The following is a 17160-nucleotide window of genomic DNA, read 5'->3' on the forward strand; positions in this document are numbered from 1 at the left end:
GCAGGGACAGGGAAGCTGGTCAGAGTTGATGGGAAGATGGATGGAGCCAAATACAGAGCAAACTTGGAAGAAAACCTCTTGGAGACTGCAAAAGACTTGAGACTGGGGCAGTGGCGTAGCTAAAGAGCTGTGGGCCCCGGTGCAAGTTTTACATGGGGCCCCCCCAAGCACTCTATACATAACAATTGATACAGCGCACCAAAACCTGCCAAGGAATACCCCAGTGTCAGAGGTGCAAGAAGGGGTTGGGGAACAGTGTGTTAAGGATTACTACTATTCAAAGCATCTATAGAAGTGATTATTACCAGCACAGGACCAATAGAGAGGTAATACTGTGATAGAGGGTGGACCCTTCGGGGCCCCTCTGGCCCAAGGGCCCCGATGCGGTCGCTACCTCTGCACCCCCTATTGCTACGCCCCTGGACTGGGGCGTAGGTTCACCTTCCAGCAGGACAATGACCCTAAAAATAAAGCCAGTCAACAATGGAATGGTTTAAAACAAAACATATATATGTGTTAGAATGGCCCAGTCAAAGTCCAGATCTAAATCCAATCGAGATTCTGTGGCAAGATCTGAAAACTGCTGTTCACAAACGCTGTCCATCTAATCTGACTGAGCTGGAGCTGTTTTGCAAAGAAGAATGGGCAAGGATTTCAGTCTCTAGATGTGCAAAGCTGGTAGAGACATACCCTAAAAGACTGGCAGCTGTAATTGCAGCAAAAGGTGGTTCTACAAAGTATTGACTCAGGGGGCCGAATAATTACGCACACCCCACTTTGCAGTTATTTATTTGTAAAAAATGTTTGGAATGATGTATGATTTTCGTTCCACTTCTCACATGTACACCACATAGTATTGGTCTTTCACATGGAATTCCAATAAAATTGATGCATGTTTGTTGCAGTAATGTAACAAAATGTGGAAAACTTCAAGGGGGCCGCATACTTTTGCAACCCACTGTACTTACATACACACAAAGCTACTTTTATTGGAAAAATTAAAAGTAAATTATTTCTGCCCAGTCTGATATGAACACAAGCTAGAACTAAAATACGGTATCTCCCTTGCCTAACTAAGCCCTACAGGTCCATTGGCAAAAAAAACAATGTAACGCTTACTTTTGGATACAAGAAAAATAAGGCGGGATTCAAGCTATCATGGGTCCATGCCACAAACAGTGATATTGGATGCCCTATTACCATCCATAGCATGACCCACAGTTCCGTTGTGTCATTGCAATGGACATGTTATAGATCGCTAGCTGTCACCTGTCCGGAATGTATCCCAAAAAATCGAAACTTTGGTTTCCATCACTGCAACCAACACCGGACAGAACAGTGGGGTTATTAACTAAAGAATGTTAAACTTAATGTGTGCAGATAGCACATGTTTAGCTTACAGGCATTTACGCCATTTACATAGCGGCTTACGCAAATTGTGTAACGCGCTATATAAATGCACCAATTGTGTCTTTAGTAAGTCAACCCTATTCATGACATGTCCGTTACTCCGTTCTATGAATCTATGAATCAGACCGTTTTAACCTCCTTTGGGGTTGATTCACTAAAGAAAATAACCTCCTTTTACTTGCACTATTTCCACAGCGTGCTTTAAATGCAATGTGCTGCACGCTACGTGCGCTATTGGCCGAGTAGTACGCGTAATCCCAGAAGTGCACGCTATGCTGCGGGTAGTGCAGCATAGCGAGTGCTAGTCAAGTGACAGGCAGCCTATTGGGCCAATCAGAGTGTGGGGATACAGCGTAAGTTACTAGCGCTCGCTATGCTGCACTACCTGCAGCACAGTGTGCACTCCTGTTATTACACGCGCTACGCGGCCAATAGCATGCAGCCCATTACATTTAAAGCACGCTGTGGAATTAGCGCGAGTAACAGGAGGTTACGTGCGCTGTTTTCTTTAGTGAAGCAACTCCTTCGTGAGTTATCCTAGCCTCATGACAAAACCTGACCTGTCAGTAAATTTAAAAATAATTCCCTAGAGATACCATACTTTTTATGTAGAACCTGTGGTCACGTGATTTTATGTATTTCTACCTCCTTTGTTTCTGGAGTAGGGAGCTGTCCCCAAGGGGAAATTATACAGTGCAACATTAATGGGCAACTGAAGTAAAAGGGATACGGAGGCTGCCATATTTACTGCCTTTTAAACAATACCAGTTGCCTGGCTATCCTGCTGATCCTCTGCCACTAATACTTTTAGCCATAGACCCGGAACAAGCATGCATCAGATCGGGTGTTTCTGACATTATTGTCAGATCTGACAAGATTAGCCACATGCTTGTTTCTGGTGTAGTTCAAACACTACTGCACCCAAATAGATCAATGGGGCTGCAGGGCAAATGGTATTGCTTAAAAGGAAGTAAATATGGCAGCCTCCTTATTCTTCTCACTTCAGTTGTCCTTTAATTCATATTCTTACAAAACCATCACATGCCTGCTTGGTGTTTATTAGCTTGTCTGCTTCAAGACAAATAACATTTATATTGGGCATTTTCCCTGGTGGACTCAAATCACCAGAACTGCAGCCACTAGGACACACTCTATACGCAGTAGCAGTGTTAGGGAGTCTTGACCAAGGTCTCCTTACTGAAGAGGTGCAGACTTACAGAACAGAAAGTGCTGGGATTCAAACTCAGGTCTGTTTGTGTTAGAGGCAGAGCCCTTAACCTGTACACTATCCATTCACTACTTCAGATAAGTCATTTACCTGAGAGGCACCTGAAAGCCAGCCATCACCACACCTTTTACACAAAAATTAAGAATTATTTTTGTTTTTATTTGACAGTTCAGTGTAAAGGGGTTGAAAAGTAAAGTTGGATTATACTGTACTTGTATTTCTTGTGTTTTAGTATTCCTGTATGTTTCTCCTCCTTTGGCTTTTAAACCATTGCTGACATCTACTGGTCAGGTGAACAATTACATTGCAAACAAAAAGCTAAGTGCTTGAGGCAGTAGCACCACAGCACGGTGTTCTGTCGAATTTGTCTGCCATAGAGGTATCTCTTTGTAAAGTAAAATAATATTTATTGAACCAAAGTGTCGATCCTACACTTTTTCTGTAGTAATGGATATTTTTTTTTATCAGCTGTCTGTTTACACTACAGGCTGTCAATCTGGCATCAGCAGCCATATCTAAGTAAAAAGAACAAATACAAAAATGTATACTGTATGTGCAATGTACTATGGTGACCAGATGTCCCGCTTTAGCCGGGACGCGTCCCGGATTCAGGGTCCCCTGTCCCAGGCTGAGCGATTTCCCGGGAAACATCCTGCTTTTAGCCGTGGGACGTCCCGGCCTCTCTGGCCACCGTCCGATTGCAACTGGCCATGGCGTCTAATAGACGCCGCGCCAGTTCATAGCCCGCAGCCCCGCTCCAGCTTGCATAGTGTTCGGCAGGCAGAGCAGGGCTACGGGAAGATGGCGTCCGAAGCCCTGTACTGGAGACTATTTGTGTCTCCAGTACAGGGCTTCGGGCGCCATCTTCCCGTAGCCCTGCTATTCCATTCAGCGCGGGAGATATGCAGGAGCAAGATCGTCCGGGGAGCTGCGCGCCAGAGGCTAAGAGAGGCACGTGTGAGGATGGCGAAGGACTCAGAAGTGCTTATGGGGCTGGAGGAAGCCCTGGGTAAGTAAAAAAATATATATATATTTTTTTTTAAATAATGTTTAGTATTTTCTAGCTTGCTGGTGGTTTAATAGGCATTTTATTGCAAGGTGTGAAAATATCATCTAGACGAAAACTTAAGAGAAAAAGTGAATAGCATATGGCCCTTAGCATGTGAGGCCTGGAACCCACTACAAATCGCAAATCGCTAGCTCAATCACTAGCATTTTTCATTAGCGTTTTGTAAGCGATTTCATGAGCGTTTCCCGGGGCTTTTGAAAGCGATTTTAAAAAGTGTAAGCTTTTTACCAGCGATTGTGTAGCGATTTGTGATCAGCGATTTTAATTCTGATTGGTCCTTTTAATAAATCATAATTTTTTTTACAGTTTGCAGTCATTTAAAATCGCACTCAAATCACTATGTGTAGAGATTCATCAGTGATTTGCCAGCACTTCAATACTTTGCATTGAAGCGCAAACGCTTCCAAAATACTGCATGTTCTGTGATCACGATTTTGCTAATTGCAATCGCTACTGTGTAATTTGCTACATTTACTATATATTCTGGCGTATAAGACTACTTTTTAACCCTTGAAAATCATCTGAAAAGTCAGGACCCCTGACTTTTCAGATGATTTTCAAGGGTTAAAAAGTAGTCTTATTTGATTATTTGATGTGTCTTATACGCTGGGTGTCATTGACGCCAGGTGATACGCCCTACCCTGTTACCAACTCTCAGATCTTGCTGCTGAGGACTGTAGTGAAGCGGCGCAGGCGCACATGTGCGAGATCTGAGAGGCAGAGAAGGAGGTAAAAAGGATACAAGGGTGGGCCAGAAGGGTGAAAGAGGCGTGTTTTATAGGCACAGCATATTTTAACTGGAAAAGTTGGGGGGTCGTCTTATACGCCGGAATATACAGTATTTACATTGGCAGAGCGTTTAGGGAAAGCGCTAGTGATTTAAATCGCTTCCTAAACGCTCAAAAAAGCACTGTAGCGGGTTCCAGCCCTTTTGTATATTTTTTACTGAAAGTAGTAGTTAAGCTTACTTATGTTTTCTTTTTCTTTCTTCTCTCTTTTTCCCTTGCAGTCGAGTTGGATGTTATGTGACTATTTTCCAGAATATATCTAATTTAAGAGATGTCTTCTACAAGGAGATGAGTAAGGTAGAAACTTAAGTTACACCATATAATCAAATAGTAAAGTATAACATTTACCACACACAGCTATCTGCTGGTTTCTAGCTAGCTGCTATTTCATGAATAACCTTGTGTATAGAGCCAGTCTTCCTTTTCCTAGGGCCTGGTGCACACCAAAAACCGCTAGCAGATCCGCAAAATGTTAGCAGATTTTGAAACGCTTTTTCTTCTTTTTCTGTAGTGTTTCAGCTAGCATTTTGCGGTATTGTGAAGCGTTTTTGGTGTAGTAGATTTCATGTATTGTTACAGTAAAGCTGTTACTGAACAGCTACTGTAACAAAAAACGCCTGGCAAACCACTCTGAAGTGCCGTTTTTCAGAGCGGTTTGCGTTTTTCCTATACTTAACATTGAGGCAGAAACGCATCCGCAATCCAAGATCTGCAGCAGCCCGGGAGTATGCGTTTCTGCAAAACGCCTCCCGCTCTGGTGTGCACCAGCCCATTGAAATACATTACCCTAGCGGATCCGCACCCGCAAGCGGATCGCAAACCGCAGCAGAACCGCTCTGGTGTGCACTAGGCCTTAAAGGACAATTGAAATGATAAGGATATGGAGGCTGTCATATTTATTTCCTTTTAAGCAATACCAGTTTCCTGGCTGTCCTGCTGATCCTATTCCTCTAATACTTTTAGCCATAGACCCGGAGCAAGCATGCAGCATATCAGGTGTTTCTGACAATATTGTCAGATCTGAAAAGATTAGTTGCATACTTGTTTATGGCGTTATTCAAACTATACTGCAGCCAAATAGGTCAGCAGGGCTGCCAGGGACCTGGTATCGTTTAAGAGGAAATACAAATAGGAGTCTCCATATCTCTCTCGCTACAGTTGTCCTTTAAAATCTTCATTATTTTTATTTTTTACTTTGTTGCTTGTAAACTGCATCATTACTACATTTTATTACTATAAATTTTATTTGCATAGCGCTATTTGCAAATAAATGTACTACAAATATTTAAAATAGATGACTATCTTTATCCAGTAATTAGAGACCTAGCTTAGATATTTGAGGGTTTGTTTTAGGAACACCACTGTATCTAATTCAGCCAGAGTGGGTTTACACACTCCATTATAGGAGTAATCAGCTAGCTCCATAAACCCTTACCCCTTGTTACCAGGAACCTTACCAGGCCAAGGGGTGTCCAAAGCGCTTCTCCACCCTAGCAGTGGGCATAAAGGATTGTAGGCTTTGCCTCCTTCCTTTGCAATTGAAGATTCAAAAGAAACTTACAAAAGGGAGGGTGGACACCATATTTTTCAGAATACAAGGCGCTCTGGACTATAACGGAGGCCATTAATGATCCAATTTATAGCGAGAAATCGTTTGAGCGATAAGAAATTCTGATCGGAAGAAAAATCGTTCACTACACCATCAACGAACCAATCTTTGCTTCCTATCTATCACAACCAACTAGAAAATCCAAATTTTGGTTTGACAAAAATCCAGTTGGACGACTATTTTTGTAATCGTTCGTAATCGTGCCCATCAATTGAGATTATTTACAAGCAATCCGATCAGAATTTCTGATTGCTCAAACGATTTTTTGCTAGAAATTGGACCGTTAGTGGCCACCTTTAGACTCACCTAGGTTTAGAGGTAAAAAAAATCAGGGGGGAGGGGGGCAAAATACTACACCTGGTGCATCAATGGTGCAGGGGCATCCTATGAGCCTTTTCTCCCCAAGCTGGAAGGGGCACAGACTGCCCAATACTGCTTTCTGGTGAGGGGGTATTATATACACAATTTAGAACCATTGATAGGGGCCTTTTTTTTCAAATTTGAGCACCACCCCCTTGATAATCCTCTGCATGGCCCTGCTTAACACAGAAAACTAACAGGCCCACAAACAGTTCCATGGCTTGAGACTACACACTTGGCTATACAATCTCAGCTTTGATATGTTTGATACAGGTTCTCTATAAAGTGGGGCTCTTCTCCTCAATTGCATCTTCAGGCTTCTGGAAATTAATATTTTGGAGGACAGTGGGTTAGGGATACGTAGGGGTATTGTAGAGCAGTGTTTGTGTGAGACGACACAGGAGATTATGCTTAGTTTTAGCGATAGAGGGGATAAAACGCTGTTTCCCTAAAAATAAGACCTAGCATGATTTTTTAGGAAATATAAGGATGCTTGAAATATAAGTCCTGCTCCAAAAATAAGCCCTAGTTACACTTTATAAAAAAGTAAAGTCCAGGCAGCTACGGTATACCTGTTAAATGTCAAATCAATTGGCAATAGAATACTGTCCTGCTGAGAGACTGACCCTTCGCCAAGAATTGCAGACACCTCCAAAAGGTGTATATTTAAAATCCCTACAAGCTTATTTGGGCGCAGCGTAAACCCTCCAAAAATTTGATGAAGGGCGCATAAAATAGCGGCAGTAGAATATTGGTATATTTAATAATATTCTACTACTTAATTGGTATAGTGAAATATCGGTAATTGCCCATGTTTCACTATGACCTAACCTCTCCCTACTCTCACACAGGACCCTCCTCTGCTGGGCAACTAATAATGCCCTCAGACAACTAATAATAGCTATAGCACTATAGCGGATGCCCATTTTTGACACACTTTTTTAAACTTCCTTCGAAAGAATTGCACTCAAAAGATCCAACACAACAACGGTTAGCAAGTGCAGGGCTCTTGGTAAATGTAGATTGTTGTGCATGGAAAATGGAAATAGAGTCTCAATAATTTCATGGTTAGGAGACTTATGATGATGTTCCAGAATGTAATAATATGACTACATTTATTTATTTATTGTATTTATAAAGCGCCAACATATTACGCAGCGCTGGACATTAGTTAAGGTTACAGACAATATTTAGGGGTGACATACAGCAATAAGACAATACAAGAATACATGCAAACCAGATCACGCAGCACAGTATGAGTACCAGGTAATGCTTAGTCAGTCACTGGATGGAGCATGGAGATTAGGCAAGTCGAGTTCACTAAGATCCATAGGATGGGTGTACGGTAATAGAGGTGCGTGATCAGGTAGGAGACGTGAGGAGGACCCTGCCTGAAGGCTTACAATCTAGAGGGAGAGGTGGGGACACAAAAGGTAGGGGACCAGAGTTCAGCTGTGGGTTTAAATCACTAGTGAGGGGGGGTAGGCCAGAGTAAAAAGGTGAGTTTTGAGGGTCTTCTTGAAGATAATGAAGGAGGGGGAAACCCTAATGGGGGAGGTAGGGAGTTCCATAGCGTTGGAGCAGCTCTTGAGAAGTCCTGGAGGCTTGCATGGGATTGGGTGATGCGGGGGGCAGTCAGGTGATTTTCATTGGAGGAGCGGAGTGAGCAGCTAGGTGTGTACCTCTGGGTAAGATTGGAACTGTAGGTTGCGCAGGTTTTGTGGACAGATTTGTAGGCCAGACACAGTATCTTGAATCTGATTCTGGACTGGATAGGATGCCAGTGGAGGGATTCACATTTGAATTAATGTTTGAATTAATGTTTTGTTTTAATGCCTTTGTTCAAGAATAAATGCAGATGGTTGTTCATGAAAAAATAAGACATCCCTGAAAATAAGCCCTACTGCATCTTTTGGAGTAAACATTTATTTAAAGAAAATCTGTAATGAAAAAAACTCCCCTGGGGGGTACTCACTTTGGGTGGGGGAAGCCTTCGGATCCTATTGAGGCTTCCCCGTCCTCCTCGGTCCCACGGCGTCGGAGAAAATCCTCCCGGAGCGGCGGCGATGTAAATATTTACCTTTTGGCTCCAGCGCAGGTGCAGTATCCACTCTTCCCACGGAGATAGGCGAAAATAGCCGATCTCCGTCGGGCCACTCTACTACGCAGGCGCAAGTCTCTCCGGCAGAAGAGCCGCAACCACTGGAGCCTGAAAAGGTAAATATTGCACAGACTGTCGGATTTGTTGCCCGTGCATTCCGGGGGCTGCAGCGAGATCGCCGTGCGACACAGGAGGATGGGGGAAGCCTCGATAGGGTCCAGAGGCTTCCCCCTACTGAGGTGAGTAACCCCCAGGGGAACTTTTTTTCAGTATAGGTTTAAGTATAGGTTTTCTTTAAGATCCTGTCATATTTCTGGGGAAACACGGTACTGAGCATCAATGGCATAACAATAGCTCCTGGGACCTCCAGTGTCTGGGGGGGCCCGAGGGCTAAGTGGTCCCGCTCCTGTTCTGACTTGTACAGAAGTGGCAGTACTGTACTTGCTTCCAGAGATGGGACAGTCCCTCACTCTCTTCTGTTCAGTGCAGCCACGCTCCATACAGCTTCCATCTCCTTGCAACTCCCAATGCATGTCACATGACATGCAGAGACAGGAGCCACAAGGAAGTGTGCTGTACTACACCGAACTACTGCTGGCCTGCTGTATCTTGGGGGAGGGTACAGAGGCTACCCAATAACATGGGTTTTTGGGGAAAGTGGGGGCAAGGCCACACAATACTCTTATGAGGGGAGTAACTGCGACATAATACTGCTATGTGGGGGGAGCACATAGGCTACCTAATGCTAAGATCTGTGAGGTGAAGGGTGTCTTAACACTGGTGGGGGGGCCCTATCCAAATTGCCTGAGAGCTGCAGCCACTAAGGGCACACTCAGTCAATTGGACACCCTGCATTGTTAGAAAGTCTTGCCCAATGATTCCTTACTGAATAGGTACTGGCTTCAGCCACAATTTAAACCCAGGTCTTCTACATCAGAGGAGCCCTTGACCAAAACACTATCCAACCACTAGTTACACCCTTGTTTAGTATTTATTATATTAGTTTTTAGGTGGAGAAGGGGAATAGTTTTTAGGCCTGCGGGACTATGGTATATTTGGACAATTAGTGCACCATGGTGGAATATGCTAGGTCTAGGCAAGGAATAGGATTTAGCACTAGGGATGTTATGCAAGGTTTTTTGGCAGGAAAAGGTTTGTTTTAGTGTTTGGTTAAGTTAGGTTTGGTGGGGAATAGTATTTAACATTGGGAGGATATGCAGGAAAAGGAAATACCAGGGCTATCTGTTTTGAAATCATGAATACAGATTCCAGGCTAGAAAATGCAGTGTGTGCTTACAAATGTTTTGGGGAATTCATAACTGGCTGCAAATCTAAATGTAACCTCTGATAAAATTGTATTGCAAAAACTTTTGTGAAGCCCTGATATGTTTATAGACATTTTTACGAATTTTTAAGAGTCAAATTTCCCTTGAAAAACGTGTCTGTGGTTGCCTCACTTCTTACTCCACAGTAACTGCCAGTTGGGTGAATATTATTTCTACTAAGAATAATATATTCATGTTATAATCTCCCCTGCAGCTTAACCATGACCTATATGATGTTATGAGTAAACTGGAGAAGCAACATTCCAACAAAGTCTTTGTCATTAAAGGAGTTAAAAGGTACATTTTAATTACTTATGATGTAATTATCACAAATTGAGGATATATTCACAGAGTATAATAATTATATTATATTCATGAATACTATATTAAGCTGCTGGTATATACTGTAATGTTTATGTTAAAGTTTCACAAGCATGTTCTCTCTGTCACCTGGCAGGCGATAAATTACAAATCTTTTTATTCTAAAATCTTGTAAATAGTCAGTCAGTTTTCTTTCGGATCCACGTTCCCAGCTGCGTACATGTAAGAAAAGGTACCCAGTAAAAAGGGAGCTGAGATAGCCGCTAGTAGAATATCAGTAAAATTACGGATATTCTACTACTTATGATTGTAAAATATTGGTTATATTTACCGATATTTTACTTTGACCTAACATAACCCAACTCTCACACAGAACCTACCCTCTACTGATGACTAACACTAAGACCCCTCTGGTGGTGCCTAACCTTAAATGCCCCCCGGTGCCTAACCTAAACCCAGTAGCGTAGCTAAGGAGCTGTGGTCCCCGATGCAAGTTTTACAATGGGGCCCCAAAAGCACTCTATACATAACAATTGATACCGTGCACCAAAACCTGCCAATGGCAACTACAGTGTCAGAGGTGCAAGAAGGGGAGGGGAAACAGCTTGTTAATGATTAACACTATTCAAAGCATCTGTAGAAGTGATAATTATGAGCACAGGACCAATAGAGAGCTAATACTGTAGTTGAGGGAGGGCCCCGATGCGGTCACAACCTCTGCAACCCCTATTGCTACACCCCTGCCTTAACCCCCAGGGACCCCCCACACACACTTCAACACCGCCTACTAACTCTACCCCCAATATTTTCACCTTCTTAGGCGGCAATGTTGAAAGCCGCAATTAGCGGCTATAAATGGTAAATATCAGCTATAAACAGATAAATAAAGGCTGTACATTTCTATAAATGGTAAATAGCGTCGATAAACCACAGGTGCCTCCGGGCGGCTAAATTACCATTTATAAAAGCTGATCTTGGCTTTCAACATTGCTGCCCTTTTTACCTGCTTAGTTCCAGCTTTGATTAAAGTTAATGTCCAAATACATAGTCTTGAATACTGCATCTATGACAGTTTTGAATAACCAGTTTCCTTTCAAGCATGACACAGAGGACACATTTCACATTGTAAGTGTTGTATAATTTAAAGAGGAACTTTAGGCAAAATAGCACAATTAATAAAATTGCTTTTTTATTTTACAATATTAATTTATAAATGATTTAGTCAGTGTTTGCCCATTGTAAAATCTTTCCTCTCCCTGGTTTACTTTGTGAAATCCATCACAGACAGCAACAGCTTTAGTACTGGCAGGTGATTTCTAATGTCAACAGAAAAGATCTCTGGTCTCCCAGAATCCTCTGGGGGAGGGGAGAATTCGCATAATAAACAGCCTAGGCTACAGGCCCATACACACGTCGGATTTTTGCGAACGACCCGTCGTTTGAACGTTCCGTCGTTCCGTCAAATCTGGCGTGTGTACAGACTATCGTTCGGGTGATAAGACTGGTTTTCAGCGATCTGCCGCGGAACGTTCAAACGATGGGTCGTTCGCAAAAATCCGACGTGTGTATGGGCCTTAAGCCTCAGTGGGAGGGTAGGGCTACATACCAATATACAGGTAGTCCTCGGTTAATGAACGAGATAGGGACTGTAGGTTCGTTCTTAACCTGAATCTGTTCTTAAGTCGGAACACTGTGCCATCTCTGCCCCCTGTACTTCCTCTGTGCCCCCCTGTGCCTCCAGTGTCCCCCTCTGTGTCACCTCTGCCCTCTGTACCTGCTTATACAAGTTTAAATGCCATTTTTTCTTTGAATTTTTCAAAATCGATTTTCTCAAAAACTACAAGTACAGTTTGAAAAATTTGGGGGGGCTTGTTCCCATGGAAACAGAGAATCCATGCCGTTCGTATTGGCGGGTCGTTCGTAAGTCAGGCGTTTGTAAGTCGGGGACTACCTGTACAGCAAATTTACGGCTGAAGAAAGTGCTTCTGATGCTGGAGCCAGGATATTTAATGTAAATGTGGGTATCCTGAATAATTTAGTGCATTCTACTACATGTAGTTATAGTTCCTCTTTAATCCAGCCTCTCCCTCCTCACAAAGCAGCGAACCCACTGCTGGTGGGAACAGGGGCATAACTAGGCCCCACTGGGCCCCCCTGTAGAAATTCTGAGCAGGCCCCCCGCTCGGGCCGTTTTGGGGGGCTGGAGGGGTTATTACAGCATGAGGGTAAAGCCATGGCCACACTCGGCAGGGAGGGGGGACGGCCCCCCCCCTCACCTCGGGGCTCTCCCCTCTGCGCTCCCCTCCAGGTTAAATTACTGTCTGGGCAGCGGCGGGCAGTGTCTGGGCAGCGGCAGCTACATACCTTCCGTGCGCTCCAGCGTGCAATCCTCTCTCTAGTCTCTGACGCGACTTTCTGTATAAACAGGATGTCGTGTCAGAGACTAGAGAGAGGCACGCTCGAGCGCACGGAAGGTATGTAGCTGCCGCTGCCCAGACACTGCCCGCCGCTGCCCAGACAGTAATTTAAGCTGGAGGGGAGCGCAGAGGGGAGAGTACCGAGGTGAGGGGGGGGGGACGTCCCCCCTCCCCGCCAAGTGTGGCCATGGCTTTCCCCTCATGCTGCGACCCCTCCAGTCCCCCCAAAACGGCCCCAAGCTGGCCCCAGGGGGGGGCCCGGGCCCCCCCCGCGGGAGCAGGGGCTGCAGGCCCTATTGTTATGCCAGTCGGTGGGAACAGATATCTTGTGTGTAATTGCAAAAAAAAAAAATAGTTTTCAAACGTTTTCTCTCCTTTTTCTTTCAGCAAACGAAATTCCCTGATGATCTCATCTCCTATAAGTTCTACAAATTCCTTCTTTATGTCTTCAATAGACCCAGGAGTAACTTTGTCACCAGCAGGAAAAGAGAAGAATATGGATGGGTCCCAGTCTTCTCTCACAAGTGACAGCCATGATCCTGACACAGATGGCACTTCCTCTGCATCAAATGAGCAGGTGTCAACTTATGCAGATGTAGAGCCTGACAAAGATCCTGAAGGATCTGGAAAGCAGACTTCAGGTACCACAGAGATCACATTATTGGAAACGCCGGATCACAGTGATTTGAAAGACCCACTAGAAGACAAAGAAAAGGAAAGTTGTTTGGAAAAGGTAATCCAGGATGACAGTGAAAAACCTTCAGGCCAGACTTCAGAGATTTTAGAAGATAAGAGGCCAGAAGAAGGAACAGAAATGAATAACGGAATGCTAACAGAAAAGGAAACACAAGGTAGTACAGAGCATACAACTGAAACCATCACAGACACAGATGAACACGTTAACCCAGGCGTAGGTGACTCAAGGCAGCTGGAGGAGTCCGGGGACATAATAGATGGAGAATCTGGGGAAAGGATTAAGTTCCTTTTAAATGATGTTACTCAAGAGAATCCAGAGACAATTAATGAGGGGATCTTGTCAAAGGCACAAGTTCACAAAGAGAGTGCAATAGAGACAGAAATAGTGCAGCAGAGGCAGGAAGACCCACGGGACACGGCACATGGGGATTCTTCCGCCACCAGCCGAGAGAAATCAGGAGAGGTAACGATGGAGAATTCAGAGAAAACACAAGAATCTCCCAAGGAGAATTTCCAGGGAAACTCAGTAAGCATAAGAGAGAGTGAACCAGATGATCAGATACAAAAATTAAAGGAAGCAGCAGATACTGGAAATAAAGAACATAATCCAGAGGATTCTACTTGTGGAGTACAGAACATCAGTAATGAAGCTTCCTCTGAAGTAAAAAGTATTCCTCAAGTCGAAACACCTTCCTCTGGGACGGTCAACAACAGCACAGCCCACCAGATTGATAGCTGTCTCTCATATGTTCCAGACAAAGTCAACCAGAATCCGGTTGTTGGAAACTATGATACGGTAGCTGGAAGTCTACCCTCTGATTCAGGTATAAATTATTTATTCTAATCTATAGTATGGATGAGGCCGATACCATCAAATGCTCTTTTACATAAGTGTACATCTGTTTACATTTTGGGAGGAGTGCATATCTACACCGTGTGGTTTATTCTAATCTATATGACTCACAGCTATTTGTACCCCATCAATGCACATATTATGGCTGGTTATTAAGTAAGTAGGACACTATTTGTATATAGATTGTATTGTTTGTGTTTCCTCTGGATTCACCGAATGCTGGCCCAAGGCTGTTATAGAGACATTATAATATGAGCCCTGCTAAGGGCCAGTTTGGATTTTTTTGTACCTTACAATTCATGGTCAGTTGTCGAGCCTTCAAAACCTGAGCCTTCAAAAAGGACACAAAGCAAATACTTATCTAAGGGGAGGGAAGCCAATGGATCCTTCAGAGAACCGGAATCACAGTTATATGGCCAGGTACAACAGGGGCTGTACCCGGAATTTGTTTTGACTTATACATGTTCACACCCTGTCCTCCAGTCCGCTGCCCTGGACCCTCCTGCACATTGGGCTCATACTCCTCTTCTGGCACGGCTCTGGCTTACTGCACAGGAGTAACCGCACTTATGCCTGAGGATGAGAAACGATGGAAGTGATTGACAACAAGCCCTTGTTGGTAATCTTTAGAGGGGTCCGCGTTCGCGGGAGGGGACCAGAGGAAGGCGTGGGAAGTCATTATAGGATCCAGAGGCTTGCCTCTCCATTGGAAAGTATTTGCTTTCATACCTGAGGTTCGCTTTGGGAACACTTCAATTCAGATTTTATAACACTAAAAATACAAAATATGTTGAGTAGACGTTATATATTGTATGTTTTTCAACAAAACTGCTTCCTCTGAATAATGAAGAGTGTTGCAAAGAACTGTGCAGCTGACTGGCATAGATAAAGAAAATGAAATAACTAGAGGAATGCTGCATTTGAAAGTCAATGTGCCAGATACTATGTAATCAGGCCTGTATGAACTAGGTTAAATCCTTGTTAGCAAAGAGGGTGTTGTAACAGGGAGTTTTTGGAATGCTGCCTGTGAATATAAATGTGTATGAGCACATGGAATCAGTGCCAGTGGCGGGTTAAGGTGGATCATACAGATTAAGGTTTAACTCTACCTTCCAAAAGTAAACTAATTCATTAACATAAAAACAGGGAACACCAAGAGCCCCAATAGTGTAATTCGTACTGGACAAGGTGGCAATAAGTTTGTATTGCTAAATACTCACAAGTCAGGGTCACCAGCAGGCAACCACTGTAAAGGCAGGTGGGGAGATTGTCCTGACCCCACTCAGGATTAAGAAGTCGCTCTCTGTAGACAGGAAGAAAGGGTAGCAACCCTCCACCAAGGGTGGACTCAAAATTGTATACAATGAACAGAGGCGCCAAAAGTATAAGATTAGATTAAATGAGCTTAAAAACCAACTTAAATGGCAAAATTGAAGGAGGAAGTGGTGGTCTTACCTCCCTCAAGCAGACACGACAACGACTGCGATTCAGACAGTCAAACACATTTATTAGGAACTCCAAAAAGAAATGCAACGCGTTTCGCAGGTTCAACCCCGCTTCATCAGGCAATATAGGGAGGAGTATCAAACTGAAAATGCCAGAGACCAAAGTATGAATACACTCGTACAATCACAAATGTGTTATTATATAATATTCAAAAATAGTGATTTCAATATAATAAACTGAGTTCAAATGCAAAACTATGGATTAAATATATAAGGTAAGCCCATGATTTAATTAATTTCAGAATAAATGTATCTTGGAAAAACACATATACATAGCCCAACATGGTAATGCATATGGTTCCCTCAATTAACTCAATAAATTGAGTTCAAATGCAAAACTATGGATTTTGTATATTCAGTATGTCACTAATAACACAATTCTCAGAATAAATGTATCTCGGAACAACCCATAGCCAAACATGGCAATGCAGAGAAATTGCAGCAAATGAGTGATTGCTTTAACTGACCTAATACAACATCCATGTGCTGCATATGGATTGAAGTAGTGGGTGTTTAATAGTAAATAATAGTGTATTCAGTATCAGGTATTTGTCCTGGATAAGGAGTGACTAAACTAAAGGTAATAAAGGTTTTGCTGGTATCACTCTAAGGATGTGTAAAGCATAATTATACAAACTAGGAGTCAAGATTCCAAAAGATGTAGCAAAGTGACTTACCAATCTGCACAAGGATTCAAATTAAGCGCCTCTGTAATGAAAGAGCAAGCCATAGCAGCTTAAATAGGTGTTGGGTGAGTATGGGCCAATCAGGGACTGCCATGTGGACAGTGTGGACAGGCCAGTGATGTAACTAGTGATGTAATGCTGGGCGGGGAAGGGGAAGGGAGAGAAAAAAAAAAAAAAAAAAAAAAAAAGGGAATTGTGTTTGAAAAATTCTTAACTGAGGAATGGTAACCTCAGTGGTAAGCATGACTAGATCTGGTAATATAATACTAAGGTCGGGGCTTCATTGCCTAATGTAGAAATGGACACAACAACAACAACATTTGCATAGATCATCCAATAAATATCCAATAAAAATTATATATAAGATAAAAAATATAAAAAGATATAAAATTAATTGATACATATATAAAAATGAATAGTTACTTAAATTAGGAAAGAATACCTAAAAAGAAGATAAAAATGGGAGGGGGGTGGGAAAAAGGAAGGGGATATTAGGGGGGAAGGGGGGGGAACAAGAAGGGGGAGGAGAGCGGGGGTTTGGGAAATAAGGGAGTTGTTGACTGTCAACAGCTGTTTGGACTGACGATTTAGTATAAAGCCAATTATATGAACAAATTATATACAGTGCATATCATAAAACATATAAAAATTATAAAAATGTAATATAAAATATAGAAAGAATTAAGAGAGAGGACTAGTTAAAAAGTCTTAACGGAATGTGGATAGTAATAATTAATAGATTTTTTCTAAAACTTCGTTGAGACCCTCAGGAACTAGCGTCCTGAGGGTTTG

The 17160-nt window shown here is 42.9% G+C and overlaps 1 protein-coding gene and 1 long non-coding RNA gene across 2 annotated transcripts in view; one reads left to right on the forward strand and one right to left on the reverse strand.

Annotated features, from left to right (window-relative positions):
* Window positions 1-17160, forward strand: part of BIN2 (bridging integrator 2) — a 77503-nt gene that overhangs the window by 51008 nt on the left and 9335 nt on the right. The window contains exons 8-10 of the mRNA XM_068267374.1: window positions 4717-4792; window positions 10105-10187; window positions 13016-14148. Coding sequence (XP_068123475.1) covers window positions 4717-4792; window positions 10105-10187; window positions 13016-14148 — 1292 coding nt within the window. The remainder of the gene's footprint in view (window positions 1-4716; window positions 4793-10104; window positions 10188-13015; window positions 14149-17160) is intronic.
* LOC137545780 (uncharacterized) overlaps window positions 1-17160 on the reverse strand; it is a 107788-nt gene that overhangs the window by 12273 nt on the left and 78355 nt on the right. Inside the window, exon 2 of the long non-coding RNA XR_011026102.1 lies at window positions 4676-4773. This is a non-coding gene — a long non-coding RNA (uncharacterized lncRNA). The remainder of the gene's footprint in view (window positions 1-4675; window positions 4774-17160) is intronic.

Source organism: Hyperolius riggenbachi, chromosome 2, assembly GCF_040937935.1.
Source record: "Hyperolius riggenbachi isolate aHypRig1 chromosome 2, aHypRig1.pri, whole genome shotgun sequence".
Classification (NCBI taxonomy): Eukaryota; Metazoa; Chordata; class Amphibia; order Anura; family Hyperoliidae; genus Hyperolius; species Hyperolius riggenbachi.